At 43.0% G+C, this 21,102-nt stretch overlaps 1 protein-coding gene across 4 annotated transcripts in view; it reads left to right on the top strand.

Moving 5' to 3' along the window:
- Window positions 1–21,102, top strand: part of ELAPOR1 (endosome-lysosome associated apoptosis and autophagy regulator 1) — a 483,435-nt gene that overhangs the window by 421,926 nt on the left and 40,407 nt on the right. Inside the window, exon 22 of one of the 4 annotated variants that reach the window (XM_086923176.1) lies at window positions 15,867–15,990. The exons of 2 other annotated variants lie outside the window; for them this stretch is intronic. In XM_086923176.1, the coding sequence (XP_086779302.1) occupies window positions 15,867–15,956 (90 nt within the window). In that variant the 3' untranslated portion in view covers window positions 15,957–15,990. Of the gene's footprint in view, window positions 1–15,247; window positions 15,383–15,866; window positions 15,991–21,102 lie in introns of those variants that run through there. One more of the 4 variants, XM_086923179.1, reaches the window with a different exon arrangement.

Genomic DNA, 21,102 nt, shown 5'->3' with positions numbered 1-21,102 from the left:
TCCATTTTGGAAATGATGAGGGCCATCAACACAATCTTCTGTAGGTCGAATGGAATATACAGGAGAACCTTTTGAAGAACTTGTAGCATAAAAATAAACTCAGAAGTAATTTCATTGATTCGTGTGGAGAAGCAGAATTTAGTGTCAAAAACTCCTCCTAGTTTCTTGCCTTCTCCACAGGCTTCGGAAGGTTGCCCAGTTCTGTCGGCCACAAGGACACATTCCAAAAGGAGGTCACAAGAAATACTTCGCCTTTATTCCGTTAGAACTCAACAGATCTTAATATTATTGCAATCTGTCAGACCCAGCTAGGATTGCTGGGGCCCATGACCCACTGAATTACTGCCAGACGTGCTATACGCTTGCCTCACCTGTGGCTGCATTCACTATCAGCTCCCTAAAAATGACCCCCTTCCTTAAAAAAGTCACCAGTAATGTCCTCAACCACACTGATGCCAATCACTAGCGTCCCATTGCTGGATTCACATGAATCTACAAAGAAAAGATGGTCACAGCATGTTGACAAAAAACTCCACTTGGAATCCCACAAATCAGGTTTCCTTGTCTGCATTACTGTCTGTTGGAATGACATCCCTGGAATGTTTTGTGCATTCTTATACATCACTATCTGTCGGCCTCATTCGACACAATAGACCATACAGTCCTTCTCCTTCAGACCCCAAGAGATCCTAAAATTATTTTAATCCCCCAGGTCGAACAAGGAATGCTGAGGCCCATGCTAATATACTTGCCTCGCCTGTGACACATTCATTTCTAGCTCTTTCAAACATAGAAGTACCCACCTCCTTTAAAAGCTCAAACGTGATACCTAACCTCAGGAAAGTCACCCTCAACCCCACTGATCCCATTCACTAATGGCCCATTGCTGGACCCCCAAGGATCGGCCAAGGAGAAATGGTCACAGCCCAACTGCATGTTGAAAGCAACATCCTCCTGGAATCCACAAATCAGGTTTTCGAGTCTGAATGGCTCACTGTTTTGGGATGACATACTTAAGATGCTTCTGACCACGCTCATTTTTCGGAACTGGTTCGACACCAGAGAGCAGAGGTTCTGAACCTGTGGTCCGTGGCCCCCCTCAGGGTTCATGACACCTATTCAGTAGGTCTGTGGCTGTTTAGGTTATTAAATAATAATAGCAGATTAATAAAGTATATACAAATGTGATCAAAATGCAAAACAGAAAACTTTAAAACGTCCTGTGCTGTAAATGTGAAGGAATTTGAAATCAGAGGCAAAAATGTTAGTTTGCATCTTTAGCTTTATTCTTGGAAGCAGCACAAGTGCAGCAAACAGAAGAGATGGGTGGCCGCGATTGAAGCACCAGTGAAAATGAGCATGCGTTAAGAGAAAAAAGGCAACGTGGTATGGTAGAGCTTAACACATTGCCTTGTTGTGAATGCATGGGGAAACATGGCGGCAGCTGCTTGAGCTGCTGCAGTGCTCTGCTCGTGGACTCCCGGTTGGCGTTTTTTTTCTGAAGTTACCGGGGCGAGACTGAATGCGGTTTTAGAGAATAATACAGTTTGCAGCATTGCTGCCGTGTGTGAGCATGTAGAGTTCTTTTTGTTCTTTTGTGTGAAAAGGTCGGCGTTTATTTAGCCGTTTCTCGATCACTTGCCGCTAGACCCCATGTATATTCAGGGGACGTGTTTACCTGAGAAGCCTGTTTCGGATCCTGCGAGCCGGCAGGCGATTACAGTCTTGAGCCGGGGATTACTGAGTACTGCGAGCCGGTCGGTGTGGAGCCTGGCCACCCTGGAGCTCCGACGTGGGCGCCGGACTCGAAGTCTTCTTCGAGCAGGGGCGGCTCTAGGCTCATGGTGGCCCTGTGCAATGAGCGTAGGTGGGGGCCCCGGGCATCCTCACGGGTCACCTGCGGCTGCGCAGGAAGGTGAGCGGTGTGAGAGGGGAGCAAAGACCAGCCCCCTGACACTCCTGGGGAGGGGAGAGGGGGGCTTCCACTGAGGCTAAAATGGCTTCAATTGCACCTGAAGGGCGTCAAGAGGTTACTAGCATCCGAACGTCCATTCAGAGAAAACCACCATAAGAACCAGTGTATGTAGGCTAGGACTGAGGTGTATTGGCAGAGCTGTGTGGTGTGTGGGTCTTTCAGGGCAAGTACTGAGGTGCATTGGTAGAGGTGTGCGTTTTCTGGGCCAGTACTGAGGTGCATTGGCAGAGCTGTGTGCGTCTTCAGGGCAAGTATTGAGGTGCATTGGTAGAGCTTTGTGCATCTTCAGGGACAGTCTTGAGATGCATTGGCAGTGCTGTGCGACCTCGGGCCAGTACTGAGGTGCATTGGTAGAGCTTTGTAGTGTGTGCATCTTCAGGGCCAGTCTTGAGGTGCAGTGGTAGAGCTGTGTGGTGTGTGTCTTCAGGGCCAGTATAGAGGTGCATTGGTAGAGCTGTGTGGTGTGTGCATCTTCAGGACCAGGATTGAGGTGATTGGTAGAGCTGTGTGGTGTGTGCATCTTTAGGGCCAGTATTGAGGTGCATTGGTGTAGCTGTGCATGTTCAGGGCCAGTATTGAGGAGCATTGAGAGATGTGTGTGTCTTTAGGGCCAGTACTGAGGAGCATTGGTAGAGCTGTGTGGTGTGTGCGTCCTCAGGACCAGTATTGAGGTGCATTGGTGGAGCTGTGCATGCTCAGGGCCAGTATTGAGGAGCATTGATAGAGCTGTGGGGTGTGTGCATCGTCAGGGCCTGAACTGAGGTTAATTGGTCGAGCTGTGCATGTTCAGGGATCACTATTGAGGAGCATTGATAGAGATGTGTGCGTCTTCAGAGCCAGTATTGAGAAGCATTGGTAGAGCTGTGGGGTGTGTGCATCGTCAGGGCCTGAACTGAGGTTAATTGGTGGAACTGTGCATGTTCAGGGCCAGTATTGAGGAACATTGGTAGAGCTGTGTTGTGTGTGCATCCGTAGGGCCAGTACTGAGGTGCATTGGTAGAACTGTGTTGTGTGTGCATCCTTAGGGCCAGTACTGAGGTGCATTGGTAGGGCTGTGTTGTGTGGTCAGCTTTAGGGCCAGTATTGAAGTGTGTTGGAGATGCCAGTATTGAAACACCAGGTGGAGCTGCAGGTCAGGATTGAGGAACACTGGTAGAGCTTGTTGAGGACCCCAGTATTAGTAGAAAGGGGGATTGTGGTGCAATGGTGGGCTATGTGGAGTTCCTGGAACTGGAAGTTAGTAAAAGGAATGCTCACAAACAATAAATTTTGTCTTCGTACTAAACTAGGAGTCAGAACTATGTGTTTCTAACCCCGCTTATTATCGCCCTATTTATTTGCACCCATTTTTCAGTAACACAATTTGTTGTGTTTCTCATTTTTTTCGCAGCTATTTCAAGTAAGTGCAAGGTGACAATTTGGCGATTCATAAAACGCCTTAATAATTAAATAAAGAAAGAAAGAACTACCAAGAGAACACAGTGTAGGTCGCTCCTCCCCTATATTTTTCTAAGACTGCCTTGTAATTGGCCGTAGCTGTTCTGGCTATCATTAAGAATTCACTTCCACAAACACAGAAGCCCTGGTTGGCACTGCCACTAACAGAGCAAATAACTTGGTCATGTCCTTCTTGTGTGTGTGTGTTTTTTTTTCTTCATCTATTTGTATGTGTGCGGAATTAAGTTCCAATTTCTCTGCAATCATTATTGGCTAACAGTTTGGTGCAAGCGTTGTGGAGGAAAAGACATAAATCAAGGAAAAGAAAAAATAGTTTCTGCGCGTTTTCAAAACGCAGGTTCTGCTCTCTAAGGCCCTTTTCATTTTAACCAAATCAGGAGGAACTTGTCCTCAAAGCAGCAAGGCAGATGGAACAATAAATCACAGGAACCATTGACTGACTGCAGTGTACTCTCCGCAGCTGTCACTTTTTTTGTCTCTTTGGTTTTAGATGACATGCTTTGAGGTCCACTGCGAACCGATCTGGACTTTTTTTTACAGTCATATCCATCAAAACGACCAGTAGCCATCAACCCACCGTGGCGATCGATTCGTTTGCTTATTCTCACGCATAGCCAATACTGCTGCTCTCTAGGTGAGGCTTGGGAGAAGCACCTCTTTTGACTTTATTTTTCTTTTTTGCCTCGAGCTACGGCTGTGATTTCCTGATCCGTCTTGGCTAACATTATTAAAGTTGCAGCATGATATATAGGGAGCACGACAGAAAACAGCCATGCACAAAACAGACAATAACAAGTATTTCCTTTAAACGATGTCGAAAAGCTACAAACATGGATCTTTTTGTTTGCATTTTAGTTCATCTTCGTTGCTTATTTCCGAACTTCAGCAGCAAATGCTATGTGCATAACCTTAGCTGTCTTGTGAAAGGTCAGCCCGTGATGGCTAATTTCCCGTGCTTCCTTTGGGTGGCAGTCTGACGGCAGCCGGGGTCGGAGGCCGCCGAATCCTGCCAGGGGCCGCCACGAATATGTATGTATCCGATTCGTGGCGGCCCCTGGGGGTTGGCGGCCCTGTGCAGGTGCACAGCTTGCACATGCCTAAGGCCGGCCCTGCTTCGAGGACGTCGTGGAGCTGCCGCGCGTCCTGTTATGGAAGCGGTGGTATCTGAAACATTTGCGGAGGATACGCTAGAAGAGGGAGAGTTGCCTGCAGAACACGTACGGAGCGAAGGAGGTGGAAGCTGCAGAGACATCAGTAGCAATGGCGGTAACGGGGCAGAGGGGGCATACCATCTGAGGGGAAATAAGCACAAGGGTTGGAGGGGAGCCCAAAAAAGCAAAAAATAAGCATTTGCAGCATCAAGACCCCCTTGTACCCCTTGACACCCTAGTACCAAGCATAGCTGAAGCTGTGCCTGTGACTAACCCTGTGACCAACCCTGTGGAATCTGTGCATGCCAGCAACTCTAACCTCGACAACGCTAGCGGAAACAGCAAAAAGAAACTCTCCTCATACCTGACAGGCCAGGTTAAGGCAAAGCGTGCCTACACATGTAAATCAAAGGGGTCTAAGGGCAAATCTTCTAGCTCGGTCTCTAAAATAACTCCGTCACTCAGGTCATACTTTAAGGTTGTCCCACAAGTGTTTTTTTACTAGATAACAATGCTATCTCTGATAACTTAGAGAAATCATCAGCAGAGGCTATTGGTCCTGAGGGGGTAAAGAGCATTGCGGTCTCTTCTAATAATACCCTAATAGATATGGCTACAGGTAGCGTAGAAAGCCCAGAGCTTTTGGGAGCCAGTATGGAGGCTAGAGTAGGGCGAGATGGGGATATAGAGTGCGAGGTTGGAGATCCTATTGTCCCTACGGGGGTACATGAGAATTCTGATTTGTGTGCGTCTGGTGCATCGGGCGCCCTGCGCCTCTTGCTTTGGTCCTGGCGCCTCCCTTGGCCCCACCGTTCATGCTGGCCCCCTCATCGTTAACATCTAGCTCAAGCTTACAAGATGCTATGCAAGGAGCTACATCAGATACTTCAGCTCCCCTCTCCAGTGTTTTGTTGCCCGACTGCACCAATGCAGATCTGGTCGCTATCTTACAGGCGTCTTTTCAGGGAATGTTCACATCTCTCAATATTTCATTCACGTATGCGTTTTTCCTGATCCACATGCTGCCAAAAGCGATTGTAATACTCAGGCAATCCAGGATAACAATGATTCCTATTGCTCTAGAAGAGCCACAAAAGTGGTGCTTTCCAGACTTGCTTCGCCTACCTATTCAGTACACAGGATGCTTCTGTGCAAACCAACCTTCTCACCAAGAAATCAGGCAAGATTCTCCAACCTAGTCATTCATCGCTTTCGTTGACTGCCTGGCTCCTGACCGCCTTCAACAGGGCCGACTGACCATTTCAGATGATTGTGCGACAAAGAAACAGTACTGGCTTACCATAGTTTAAAAAAAAATGGCAACCGGTTACATTTGCTCCCGTTCCCTCCGTGTGAACAACATCCAGGCCGTGATAAGCCTGTGGCAATGACGAGTCCGACCGCGTACAATCCAGATAGCTACACGTATCTGGGAGCAGATGTAACCGGATCCCATTACCACAGGCTTCATACATCTACTAAGGATTATGTTTCTTTTACGTTTCTGCGATTCTGCAATATGAACCGCTTTACTATTTCGGTCGAGCCTTGAGAATCCTTTTGGGATGAAACATGCGTCGGCTGCCTGTCTTGGATGTTATGAACGCTTTGTTGATATGAAATAAAGGATATACGGAGGAAAACAAAGATCGTCTTATGGACTTCCTGTTTCATATTTTGGTGACTAAAGCCAGTCTCAGCTTTTGTATAGTATGTGTGCAGACCTCAAGGGGGACTGGTTTCTCTCAGAAGTGTCGACTTGGTCTCCTCAGGCGGAGGGAGATCCTAGTAGTAAAGTTACTAGTAGTAGCTTACATTTGTGAATACCGAAAAGTAGTAAAGTTAGACTTTTGGTCTAACTTTACCTTTGTGAATCGGGCCCACAGAGATTAGATAACCGAGGGGAAATTATTGTGCTTGGTGAACAAGACGTGGCGATGATGTGTAAGCAAGAACGGATGGACCTAGTTTCCCAAACAGTCTTGGATCCAAGCTTGTGCAGTACCTTGGATAGCAAAGACACTCAAAGCCTGTCTAACCAGTGCTAGTGATCCACTGTATCTAGGGCTACAAAGAAGTTCTGCAAAACTAAAGGCGGATGTTTGCCATGATTGGATTGAATTTTAAACTCATCGAAAGCTGCTACAGCAACTAGCTCTGTGCCGAGGCTTTGTCGAAAGACTACTTGAACAAAATGCATCAGGTTTTCTTTTTCCATAGATCCTTCCAGCCGGGTACAGGCTCCCTTCACCAAGAATTAGTAGAGACATGGATGTATTGAGATAACAGAGATGTCAACTAAAGCAACAAAGTGAAATGTAACAATGCATTTATGATATTCAGTTGACAGATCCTAAGGCAGGTGGTCTTTTAAAAAAAAAATAAAGTCTGGGATAAAGAATTCCCTCAGGGGATCCTGAAAAATGTTAAAAAAGAGGTAGGAACTCTGTTCATCCAAAGGCCAACAGTGATTAAACTAAGATTTAGACTAAATTGGTATTTCAGCTGTGGAAGGAATCAAGGTTAGTGGATTGCCATACATTCCTGGAAATTGTTCATTTTAGAACTACGGGAGCCATTTTATTGCATCCTTTAGCAGTGTCCTCATAATTTTTTGCTCAGGTGTACATAATTTATTCAGAGTTGAAAATACTGAAGCTTCTAGAGTGAATTCTCATGTACCTATTAGATTTTAACTAAATAATCAGATTTATTTTCCTCAAACATTCTACTTCTTAACCAGCAGCAATTCTTTAGAAAAATGGGTTTTTTTCTTTTGCTCTTTCATTGTTGGAAACACTGAATGGGGCCATATTTTTGATCAACTAAAAAAACTCATCCAACAAGACTTCTGGGCCCGCATCAGGCAGACGTGGGTGGAAGTCAGTGCTTCACAAGAGACATTTTCACAACACCTAATGTGAGAGACCCTAAAATGATTTACATAAGTGGTGGTGTACCTTTAAAGGTAGCACTAAGGTGATCTGCCTATGGAAATAAAATATGAAAATCTGTTGACAGATGCTCAATGTTGCAACAAATTACACCAAGGTGATTTTCTTATATCTGCCTTAGATCTGAAGTACTAAAAGAAAAAGCCAACCTCTAACCTTATACTGTGGAGAAAACATTGGAAAGATACAATCAAACCAATTAAATTGTATAACAATTTTAAAAACTGTTTTTAGTGTTATTGACACTGCACCACCAATTTATTCCAGTGCTGCTGAGGACACCCGTATAGTATTTTCCTACCCCCTATCCTCCATTTTGTGACGGGTGAATATTGGCCATCAACAGCATTTGGTTATGTCGGAAGAATGTCACTAAGGCACACCGTGAGTTCCTTTGACTGAGCAAAGCTGTAAAGAAGTTCAGAAACATCCCCCTCTGTTTCTCTCGACCCAAGGCTGATGGATTTTCTCCCCATCTCACAGGTGTGAGGCCTTAGGCCTTAAATGATAAACCAAATAAGCGTGGAGAGGCAACCAGGGCTTAGACGTCCAACTTTCGATCTCACACCATTGACTCAGCATACTGATTAGTTGGATATACACGTACTCTCACATTTGCTGCTGCTGGGTTGTGCCAGAACATTTCAGTGATCTGAAGATAGGTCAGACAGGTCCCTGCAGCATTTCTTTATTAATGCCTCATGGGACAGATCAGAACGTGGTACTTCTGACTTAAAAACATCCCTTCCAGTGGTCAGGTCCAGAATAGTGATGGTTCACAAGTACAACACCACATCCAGTCCTCTGAATTCAAAAGAAGCATGGTGTGTGCACAACATACAACTTCTAGATGGAGGTAGAACTGTGGAGTGGGCTTTACTCCACCATCACCCTATACTTGTAACTGATAGGATCACACATTGCATGGGTCAACAACTAGAGTACAGACAACCTGAGTAGGCATCTTTATTCCATCCTTAAAGGTAAAATCCATCAAGATGTATTTGAATCCTTCTTCAAGGACTGAGGATGCCAAGTTATCATTGCCTATCCTCTGTGGATTGGTAGGGGGACACGTCCCTAAGGAACTGGATAATATTTAGTTGGGCTGGGGAGCTACGCTATACCTTTAAACCAGCCCCTCTGATTGGCTGAGCTCTCCTGAAAATCAAAGAAAGTCCAAAATCTTATTCTAGAGTCCTTACCTGGACTCTCTAGTCTGTTTGTTCTCCTCATCAGAGGATACATATCAACCTCCATTAGAAGCGACCTCTTGTTCCTGAAGGGGCAAATATTGAATCCCTCCCTACCATCTCTTGTCCTGGCCTGATTCATAAAAATCTAGCATTTCCCCATCTCATCTTCTCATAAAAGAATGTGGACACCCTGGTGACTGCCACAAGATACTCCCCCAGAATATAGTACAATAGCAATATGTTAGGCCTTCTAGAAAGTATCCCAGCACAGTGCAAGAGCAGGTGGTTATTTTTCTGTTATTGGACCTTGCCAAAAATATCAACTCACTCCTTTGCTAGGAAGATGAGACCATTTTCTTTTCTAGACATCTTGCAAAGTCAGGCTTTAACTTCAAGATGTTTGTGGAGGCTGTTGTTGTTTATGGGAACAGGCCAAGTAATCCATACCCCTGGTTTGCACTGTCCTCAAACTATATCAAATTAACTTAATGCAGCTGTTTCCTTTGGACTGGAATCCCATCTTATCATAGGATCTCTGTGGTTTGCCTTATTGATGTTCAAACACTTCAAATCCATGGCTTTTCTGACTTGAAATTCCTTTCCTTGAAGACCTTCTTCTATGGTACTACAGATTTTGTCTAAAGTGTGCTGTCAGAATACACTATCCAGAATTCTGAATCCATTGGGAGAAATGACTGTCCACACGTCACTGTGTACAGGGCCAACAACTCACAATGGGAATATGATGGCTAAGCAGGAGACCTATGGCAATGGGACAAGAAAGAAGACAGTGGCAGTAGCTATCACCACTTTGAATTACCACTTTGCTAGGTATTGTCATCTACTTGGGTCATAGGGAATCCTCTAAGACAACAATTATGTATCTATTATCATGCCTCTATGTATACTCTTTAATCACTCTCTAGAGGATGTGACATACCTCCAGAATACCTCCAGAATATAGCTACACCTCAGGCTCTCTGGTATATTGATTCAACTCTGGCATTCCTTGAAGTAAAATATAACCAATATATTTGGCATTGGTATCACTTGTGTTTCAATAAACCTCTCTCTCCTAGTTTGTATGCATACTCATGAAGAACTTTCCTAGATGTATACCACTACCTAGCTCCAAACATATCAACATCATATCAACAGTGTATCTGTAGCGGGTTAGAGTAATCGGACTGAAGACCAGATCGTGAAAAAGAAGGTTTTATTATTTGATACACTCTTCTCCTCTGAGAAGCCAGTCTTTTTGTGTGGAAATGGGATAATGTCTTCTTATCCGGCATGCACTACGTGTCTTCTCACTCTCCACAGGTTCTCCACAGGCCACAATCCGGGTCCGAGACTCTGGAGGCTCCAAGAGGTTTGATGGGGAAAGAAATAATAAGGGGTGTAAGTGTGCTGAAATGAAGGCAAAATAGGGGAAGGAGGTGAGGTGGTACCCAACCCGTGACATACGGCTACTAAGAAGTGTGAGGGTGCTCAAGGGTAGGGGACAGGCAGGGGACAGAAGGGAGTTCCAGCCTACTCGTCAGGACTCTCCGGCCTCCCAACCCAGCCGCAAACCGGTCCCGTACCTGGGAGAGCCACGCTCCTCCGTGAGCGTGGTTGGGCGAAGCGCATTTCCGTTGACCTCCTGACTTTCCCGGGACTCCCGCGTACTCCACGGCAAACTCCTGATTCTGTTCTCCTTCTGACAGTGTCCACTCTCCTCCGCTTACGACCTCCTCCGACTCCTTCCTCTCTTCTCCACCGGTGATTCTGCACACCTCCTTCCAGGATTCTCTTGTCCTTATTGGACGAGGCACAGTGATGTCAGCAGCAGGTTGGTTCTCCTCAATAGCACTCTCCCAGTTAAAGGGACCCTGTCAGAAACCAGCTGCCGCCTCATGCGTGGGATATGTGGGGTCACTCCACTCGTCATGCTGCAAAGAGATAAGGGGAATATTGAACGGAGTCACCTTCCACCAGTCAAGCACCGGTTCACTATCAACCCCAGTCGGACTGGCCTCGTTAAAGTATCACAATCACAATTTTATTCCACAGGAATGGAGGATGGTGATGCACATCCCATCCCCCTGGGTTCCGTACTGACCCACACACATAGAGGCACGCCCAGCTCAGAAATGAATTTAATTGACGCTACCATCGGCAGCCTGGCCGACACTAGGCCGCAGGGCTGGGAAACTGCTGTTATATTCCTGTTTTATGCCCCTAGCGCACCATGCTTGAGTTTCGGTCACATGCGAAAAAGGTATCATGTGTACTCCGAGTCTAGCCGGGATGAACAAGATGCAAGACCTCTTCCCTGGGGGTAGTTTTTTAACACAAGCAGATCTCAGCTATGTGCAAAGATCCGACACCTCTATTAATCTTTACTATCCACAGACTGAAGAAGGCACTACAGGCACCCTACCCCACATTCCCGTCCAAGCCCCCGACGCTTCCAGCTCTACACACCCTGCTCACCACCCCTAGGAGACACAAGTTGGTGACTAAACTCTACCAGGCCGCTAGCGGCGACACCCCTTTACCTCACACAAGAGCATGGAACAGTGGAACAAAAGATTAGATCCACAGATCACACAGAAGTACTGGGGGTACTGTTGCCAGCTAACTAATGCACTCATGTCCAATGGAAATTTATACATAATTCATTTTAGGTACTTGCATCAAGTTTATCACACTCCACACACGTTATTTAAAGGTGGCCTCAGGGATAACGATAAATGCAAAAGGTGTGGCAGTTCAGGTGCAGATTTCTGGCATCTGGCATGGCAATGTGGAAAGGTGGCGGCATTCTGGGTAGCTGTTATTAAAATAATGCAAGAAACGACTGACATTACTGTGGATTGTACCACGCAGGTGTGCTTGTTGGGATTGATACCTTCCTTGAAGGGAGCTGTGTGTAGACTTATCACAATAGTGCTCCTATTAGCTAAGCGAAGGGTGGCTATGTCATGGGACAGTCGGGCGAGCCCGTCTACCACACATTAGTTAAAAGAAATGACATACTGTTGCGATACCCTGGCCTTATAAGCTGAGGAATTACCCACTGTTTCTAGGCCCAAGGACATTTGGGGACCACTCCTGTTATATCTCCGGTCTCAAGAGGATGACACACCCTCTAACTCTGATGTATAGCTCCGCTGTATTAGGCTGCTTTCGCTAACATGATGCACTGCACTGTATGTATAAAGATCCATGAGAATGTATACACTGCTGTACTTCGCACCACCACAGGTTGTTATATTGTTATATTGTCTAAAGTATTACACAATACTGTCTTTGTACCATGCATAAGTTTCAATAAAACTTTACAAAAAAATGTTTTTAAAAACTTCATATCAACAGTCTCCTAATGTGTTGAAGATCCATTCTGTTCCTCTGGTAGTTTTAGAATCCAAATTTGCAACAGATGTGGTAGTATACTTGTTCAAGGTTTTCTTTGTACCTGTACTTGAACTCAAGTTTGTTTTTAAAATACAATGTAATTTTGGGAATTCCTCTCTGCATCCACCACCACCTTCGAATCATGATTTTAAAAGGAAAACATAATCTGTAAGGTTTTAAAAAAGAAATTTGGTAACAAGGTCCTGGTTGCAGTAACAGAGTATCTTGATTGCCTAGCAAGGCAATCAAGATATGTAATACTTTGAAGATGATCACCTACATTTCCAAAAACCTGGGAGTGTGGCCTCTGATTTTAAGTTGAGACGTGTGTGCGAAGTGTGTCCTCCAGTGAAGAAAAGTAATTTGGAGGAAATTCCTTCATACAGATTATAAAACTTTTTCTCTTAATCATGTGTCAAAGGATTAGAGTTAGTTCTCACTTGTGTATTTTCAGCACTCCATTTTAAAAGCCTTAACCAGAACCCTTTTTGAGAAAATCTTTGCATGCATATGGAAGAAGTTGTCAGACAGTTATAGGCCTTTTGCTCAAGGTCGCCATACACAGTGTTCTACATTGCAAAGTTATGTTATGTAGATTTGTATAGCACACTAATCACCCAAGAAAGTATCCAGGTGCTTTGGCAGGTGTGTCGGTGAGTGGCCTAGAAGGTGCTTATACAAAGGGCCAGGTCTTTAGCTTTTTGCAGACACTCATTAGTGAGGAGGAGGCTCTGATGTGTTGAAAGAGGTTGTTCCATGTCTTGGGTGTGATGCAGGAGAATGAACGACCTACAGTTTTGCTTTGCGGATTCGGGGAGTGTGTGTGGGTGAGGCAGATGTAAGTGTTTGATGGGTTGGTGAAAGTGTATGCAGCTGTTCAGGTTTTCTGGCCCTGTGTTGTGTAGAGCTTTGTATGTGTGCATGAGAAGTTTTGAATTGGCTTCGTATATTAATGGGGAACCAGTGAAGTTTCCTGAGGGGTAATGTGATGGGAGTGCAGTGTGGGAGGTCATGTATAAGTCTTGTTGTGGTGTTCTAGATGGTCTGAAGTAGTCTATATAGGAGTTGTTTGGATATTCTGTAATAGAGAGGGTTTGCCGTAGTCCAGCCTGCTGGTGATCACTGCTTGTGTGATGGTCCGTCTGGTGTTCTTCGGCAACCATTTGAAGATCTTTCGGAGCATGTCTAGGATGTGGAAGCAGGAGTGCACACTGCGTTTACTTGAGCTGTCATGATGAGTTTGTCATCCAGGATAATCTCTAGATTTCTTGCATTGTCTTTGGGTGTGAGTGTTGGTCCCACCTCCAACAGCCACAAACTGGATTCCCATTGGGGGGGGGTCTTTTTGCCAAAGACCAATACTTTCATGGCGCCGGAGTTAAGCTACAGGCAGTTGGTTGGCATCCAGTCATGCAGTTGGTAAAGTTGGTTCTGGTGGTGGTTGTCTTGTCTGTCAGGGAGAGGATGGGCTGGGTGTCATCGGCGAAGAAGATGACAGTGATGTCTTGTGATTGGATGATGATGGTGAGCGTTGTCATGTAGATGGTGAAAAGGGTGGGGCTGAGGGATAATCCCTGTGGGATTCCGCCTATCAGTATCTTGGTCTCTGATGTAAAGGGTGGAACTGACCCTTTGGGTGCTTCCTGTGAGGAAGGAACAGATCCATCTGAGAGTAGATCCTTGTATACCAATCCCATGGAGTCTTATTATGACTGTGTTGTGGGAGACACTGTCCAAGACTGCAGAGAGGTCGACTAGAATGAGAGCCACTGTTTCTCCTCGGTCCAGGATGATCTGAGTATCATCAGTGGCCACAATGAGTGCTCTTTCAGTTTTGAAAATCTATCTACACCAATTTTAGGGGATACACTATTATATAAAGCAGACCAGTATCTTTCTTGATGTTTGTCCACAGAAATCAAAACCTCCATTTTGGAAAAGTAGGCAAAGAACCGTAGACTTGTATCTGGAAATCCATTAAGTGTTCAGATTCAGGAGGCAGATCTTTGTGGTCATTGCATGAAGATCTGATTCAGTGATAAAAGATTCCTTCTATTTTTGATGATAAAATGTATCTCATGTCGTCCTGAATGCTGGAAGAAATTGTGTTCAAACCATTCAATACATATTCCCACTGTGGGAAAGAAACACCAATTTTTTTCTGGGGATTTTTCATTGGATAGCAATCTATCGAGAGCAAAGGTTATCTGTGTACATAAACTCACCAAATAATCCTTTGCCGGCTCTGACATCAATGCTGCTGCCAGATTTATGTGCAGTATCACTATCCCCTCAACGTTCCACCTTCATAATTTAAGGGTCGGTCAAAAGGGTGACTTGATTTTGCTGGGGACTGGAGACGATCTAGTACATGTACTTACCTTTGGAATCTGTAATGATGTACCTCCTAAAGAGACGAGTGTAGTTTTTCTTCACAAATCCCTTTGCTTTCGAGATGAGGCCCGTTTCTGACAAAATGTTTTTGTTTTTATGAATATGGGTAACCTGATTGTCAGACAATGTAAACTGAAGTTGAACTGCCCTGTGCACTCACAATGAGGTGGCAAAGACATGGTATTTTAAAGTCTTTCCCGTTGAAGGAAAGTGTCTACTGTGAACATCTTCTACATTTACACTATTGACAGAAAGGCTATGTTCACTTGAACTGGAACTGTGTGTACTGTTGATGAAACCTAGAGTTGTGGAGCTGCGCAAATCCTACGTGCAGGTAAAATACCCTTGAAATGGTGGATGTGCCTAATGAGCACAGTGATTGCCTCCCTTGAGGTACAGGGTCTTAAATTAAGAGCAAATTTGTCATTCAAGTAAATGCAGCTACTAACACAGTTTGGTGTATTCTTTTTACTTAATGTGCACTTCCTGTAACATTAAGGATGGGCTCCTAACCATAAACAAGACATAATCACAACTAATGGTGTTGTGCTGATATTGTTTGGTAAACAATAAAACTGTGTAGATATATTTTTTGGTAAACAATAAAACTAATGGGACCCATGCGGCTTGAGCCACTGAATTAGACTGTGTCCTTCTAGTTAGAAGATGGCAAAACCCATGGAAGGGATAACAACCCCCTACTTGTCCCAATTCTAGGTTCTATCTTTCATTATATCTGGACATTCTGGAGACACCTCTCAAACTCCATGGAACCCCATGATTGTCAGGAGCTCTCCTAAGCTCCAAGGAATTTGGGGATTGCCAGGGCTCCCACAAACATCAAGGATCTGAGGTATGTTGAAGGCTTCCACAGTCTCAGTGATATCAGTCTTTGCAAGCTATTTCCACTGTCTGCCATACTCTGAGGATTGTCTACACTCTCTAAACTCCAGGGTTTGTCATTTTTCTCGAAAATATTTATAGTTTAATGGAGACTTTTGGGGTTTCAAAGACCCCCCTTATACCCGGGGATTGTTGGAGTCAGCTCCTATCATAGGTACACTTTGCTGCCAACTCTGCTCTCTCAATACCTAAATCTGCCACCTATGTCAAGGTCAGTGACAAATAACATGAGCTGAATGTTGAGGTCCACAAGAAGAGTGAAGACACCCTGGGGAGAGAAATTTTGGGGAAGAATCTAGGAAGGTGAAAAAAGTCTAGATATTACTACAATAATAATAAACAAAAGTAAAATAATTTATAGAGGCAAAAGAAGATATGTTATGAAGTATAGTTAAAGCCCAGACAATGACCAAATTCATTTGGAATTTTATAGGAGCCCCAGAAATCCAACATTCCCGCAAACTTTTGGGATGAGAAGGGAATGGAGGAGTCCTGGTCATCCACAGAGTTGTGGAATGTTTAAGAGTCCTGGACAAGGCCTGATTTCATGGAGTTTGGTAGGTGTGTTTTTAGTCCTTGGATATCTTAAGGCTGTAGAAGCCACAATCAACCAAAAATATTAAGTCTTGTTATGCTAAATCAATGAGAGTAAACAATCATAATGTTTCGGAAGTATTGCCTAACATGATCTCTAGTGACAACTCTCTCAACTGATGCAATACCACAGGAAAATAAACTCCTGCCAAATAACTGGTACAATATGAGAACTGCATCTTACACTCTAGGCCCGATTACGTATTAAGGCATTATTTATCACCCGTAATAAATAACAGTACCATAGGATACATTATTTATCAGGTGCAATAAATAACACTTATTACGAGTTTATGGGAATGGTATTTAACACACCAAAATCCACCTGATACTGTATGCTTTCCCCTGTTAAATTTAGGCAGCTTTCACCTGCCGACATTTAATGAAGGTTGAGTTATTTAACGCATCCAATAAATATTTGATGCGTTAAATACCTTCAAAATCCTAATTCTAACCCATGCATAAAAAAGGGGTTAACGCATGGGTCGGAATATTGCGAGAAACTCGTAATCAGGCACTCTGTGCCTCTTTGTTTTCTGATTGCCTGTCTCCACACATTTTTTATGTCCAGAATTCAACCCATTCATAATTTGTTTCACAAGAGAGGTTCTCACTCTACTGGGCATCACAATGCATTCTGCTATACACAGTTCAATCATTTCATTTTACTGATATTTAAATTGTAAAGTACTTGCTCAGCCAGTGCTGGAAATGGCATTACAAGTGTTTCCACTAATCAGAGAAGTATATCCCTGGACCGTGCTTCAATGGTGCTTGTGAGTTGCTGTGGGGAGGTCCCAAACAAAGCTCAAGTGCGAGTCCACATGCTCAGGCAGCCATTGATGGGACCTTATCTCATAGTTTTCTCTTTACAATATGTTTTTATTCTATATTCTTAGACAGCCCTTTATATCAGTGACTTTTCATCATAATCACAGAGCAGATATTTTACATTCTGCTCCTCTTTCGCTTGAATATCTAGACCAAACATATTTAAAGCATATTGAAACTCCAAATTGCCAAGATTAGTGTCTTCATAACTCTTAATACAGCATCTCCTCTTTCCTATTCCCAGTGGCACTCGTTATCTATTCATACTTTTCTTGTCTCCCAACCCTCAATGAGACCAATTCTATAATGCTCTTGTACTGCCACTGATGCATCGATAACAGCACCTCCGTGTCTTGAATATTATTGTACATTCGCCATCCCCATTCTTATCCATCTCCTACATGCTTCATCATCCAAACTGCTCTGCAAAGAGCAAGGTAAATCCTGGCCCTCTCAATCCTACAGAGCCAACACTATGCCATTTGTATATTCAGAACGCCTCTCACTGCCATAAGAGGTGTGTTCCCAGTCTGCTCCTCTCCTGTAGTTTTCTGTCACATACCACATATTGATTAAGAACTGCGCTATGCGGTTTGAAATATTCAAACTTTTGTGGAATAGGTGACTCCTTGTTTGAAGTGCAGATACTACTCTTATGCCTATACTTTAACAGCACAGAACATGTCGCCTTACATACTTTTCTGCAACAACTTTTCAATCAATGAATAACAAAGTCACTGCCATCATTGGTTGCTTAACATGCAACTTCAATATTTGTGCCTATCAGAGGTTGTAGAACACTATCTACTTTGATGATGTTTTTGCTGTTTTAGCAACACAGACATGGGAAGGTGCCCTTTCTCTTTGTCTTTTATTTCCAGGTTCCTCACTCTGCAGCCCCCATTACTAATCAATCGTTGATGCTACCATGTTCAGTGTAAGCAAAACTGTTGTTTTGCTGGAAACAATTGTCACTTTGTTTGATCAGAAAATAATCACCAGTTTTCCATCACAATTTTCAAAATAACCCAGGTTGAGGCAGAATATTTATTGAATACATTTTTTACCTGGTTCTGAAGCTTCAGGAGACAACAAATTATTTATGTTCATAAGCATGACTTTTGATCAGTGTCATTATAACTTTGATCAATAATCTGCTGTATTTCTCATTTTATAAACATCTACAAATGAGATAATGTGCCCTGAACTAAACAAATTGCTCAAAGAAAAATACTTCAGTGGAGCTTAGAAGATCAAGAATCTTAACACTGTTTAGACCTCAATTGCACACATTACAGTTTGCTTTCTAGAAGTTATGTCCTGATGTCCTGTGCACTTCTGTTTATCCAATGTCAGCTCAACCAGAGTACCAGAGTATCATATATATTAATATATATATATATATATATATATATATATATATATATATATATATATATATATATATATATATATATATATAAATATATATATATATATATATATATATACATATATATATATATATGAATGCACACATAGATACTCCCCAAGCAACCTCCAATCACTACGATTGGCGAGGCATAGAAAGGAGACAGACCACAGGATCTGGCCTCAGTCGTTCTTTAATGGCACAGGTAAAACAGCAGCAGCAAGACGCGTTTCGGGCTCGCGGGCCCTTGATCACATGCAAGTTGTTACTTAATTTACAATTATTATATATGTTGTGAGTACAAAAGACACGCCCCCTGAGTAAAATGGCATCAGCGATCACATGCTCATAGACATAGTAAAGAAACTAGTAGTTCCTTATGAGTTGCTAAGTATAGAGTGCATAAATGCAAAAACAGTAGAAGAAATAGAGGTGGCAAGATGAACAATTCAAGATTTTAAATTGTATAAGCTTTCACATAACGGCTTAAAGGCTCATTGCTGAGTATATATCTACAGCGAACTGATAAGCCCAGAATCTTCCCGGATAAATCCTTTACTTGCTCATCCCTCCATGGTTAATAATAACCTTTAACCATTGTCAGTATTTCAAAAAACTAAATTAGCAATTCAGGGGAAATGTGAAGAACATTATAAAGTGCAAAAAACATTTTTTTTAGTTTTTTAAAAATATGCGATCTAATGTAAACATCACATAACATTTTTTTATATATATAATTAAAAGTAACTCCATAACCAATTGTGCAAAAGTAGCTGTGAAAATACGAAAGTGCAAAGAATTTTCAGAATAAAGTGCCACGTAAAGGATGATGGGATATAGAAACTGTGTTAAAAATGTTGATAACAATATAAAATCCAGGATAAAACCTAAATTCATTGTTAAAATCAAATATAAAATCACAATTCTAAAAACACCTTATTACATCCAATATATAAAAAGTGTGAACACCATATAAAATCAGGAAGAGAGAGCAGAATTTCATTATATATACAACAAGATGATGAACCTGACTGCCCCACAGAATTTTAATCAGAAACTAGAATATCAAGTGCACCAAGGCCGGAATTTCAGATAGTACAATACTTGGTGGCAGGGAACCTAAACACCAGTATTGTTCCGCCTGGGCCAAACTCAAAAAGCAGGGCATATAATATCCAGACATCACTTAGTAGCCACAAGAACAGAAGAGCATGTACAAAACACAGATGGGGTTCTAAAGGAAGGTATACATGTCCTCAGAATTATTCAAACCATTAGGCCATTTACTATCAAATCCTAAGATCATGATAGTCTCCAACTGCCTCAGCTTCTGTTCCCTGTTACCACCCCTATGCAATTTTGGAACAGCACCTACTACAAAATACGATAGGCAGGCCACGTCATTATTGTGATTTTTCTTAAAATGGCGTGGGGTCACTGTGCAGGATGGCTCTGAGGTACTGTAGGATACTGACGTGCACCTGCAATTTAGTACTGCCGATGTAATTAAGGCCGCAGGTGCACGTCAGTACATATACTGCGAAACCAGTTTTGCAGTTGAAGCTGCCAACAATGGGAATATCTTTTGTTGAAAAGGCGTTCAATAGTGTGTTTTGTTACTTCCAATTTTGCAAGCCCTACAGGTGGAATACTTGCGAAACCCTGTGGCAGGCTTTAACCATATGCTGGTCTGTCATGTTTCTGGGCTACTAGTATCAAGCAGAGATCCCATGTTTCTTGCCCTTCGAAAGGTAACTAATGGCTTGTCAGGCAACTGCAGGCCTAGTAGAGAATCAGTTAGCAGAATAGGCCAATTCTTTTTCATAATTGATCTAATCTTATTTTTCTCATTACTAAAGGACTTGATTAGCCTAGGACAGTCATAGGTGGCATAAGTAGGTGTTTCTACACTCTCTGTCTCTTAACTGCTATCTGCAGCTGACAGCAAAGGATTCTCCCTAGGGCGCGTCTCTGCCTTAGTTAACGCCTGCTGCAATAAAGCGTTAGAGTAGCCCCGCTCCCCGAGTCTAGCCTTCATTTCCAGTACACATTTATCAAATTCGATGGGTGAACTACATATTCTTTTTAGCCGTAGTATCTCCCAAAACGGAATACTCCTTATTGTATGTTTGGGATGGAGACTGGCAGCATGCAGGGTGGTGTTACCCGCCGTGGGCTTTCTGAAAAGTGTGGTTTCTAGTCTATCATTCTTGACAAAAACCTTCACGTCAAGGAACTCCATTTCCTGTTTGCTTATTTTCGACGTGAACTTAAGCTTAAGGGAATTGCCGTTGATCTCATTGACAAACATAGATGCCTCATCCTCATCTCCCTGCCACAGAATGAAAATATCATATATATATCGAAGATATTTCACAACTTTTTCTTCAACCCACACTTTATGCTGGGTATTCAGGACCTGTTCCTCCCACCAGCCTACGTGTAAACACGCGTAGCTGGGGGAGAAACAGGATCCCATAGCCACTCCCCTTACCTGTCTCCACACTTCCTTACCAAACAGGAAACAAAATGTGGTTGAGACACCATTCTATGAGACTGATAATAACCTTATTATGCTCATAGTACTCAACTGACCGTTTGCTCAAAAAGTATGCTACGGCTTGCAAACCACTGGTGTGTGCAATACTTGTGTAGAGAGACTCTACATCTAAACTTATCAATAGCATATCATTATTCCACTCCAATTCATCAATTTTTTTCAAGAAGTCACTAGTATCTTTAACAAAACTGGGCAGCATGCGCACCATCTCCTGTAAAAAGAAATCAATATATTGTCCCACATGTTTATATGTATATATGTATATATATATAT

The sequence above is a fragment of the Lissotriton vulgaris genome, chromosome 5 (assembly GCF_964263255.1).
Source record: "Lissotriton vulgaris chromosome 5, aLisVul1.2, whole genome shotgun sequence".
In the NCBI taxonomy this organism is placed as follows: domain Eukaryota; kingdom Metazoa; phylum Chordata; class Amphibia; order Caudata; family Salamandridae; genus Lissotriton; species Lissotriton vulgaris.
Note: the sequence above shows the minus strand (reverse complement) of the source record. Positions and strands in the feature narration are given on the sequence as shown.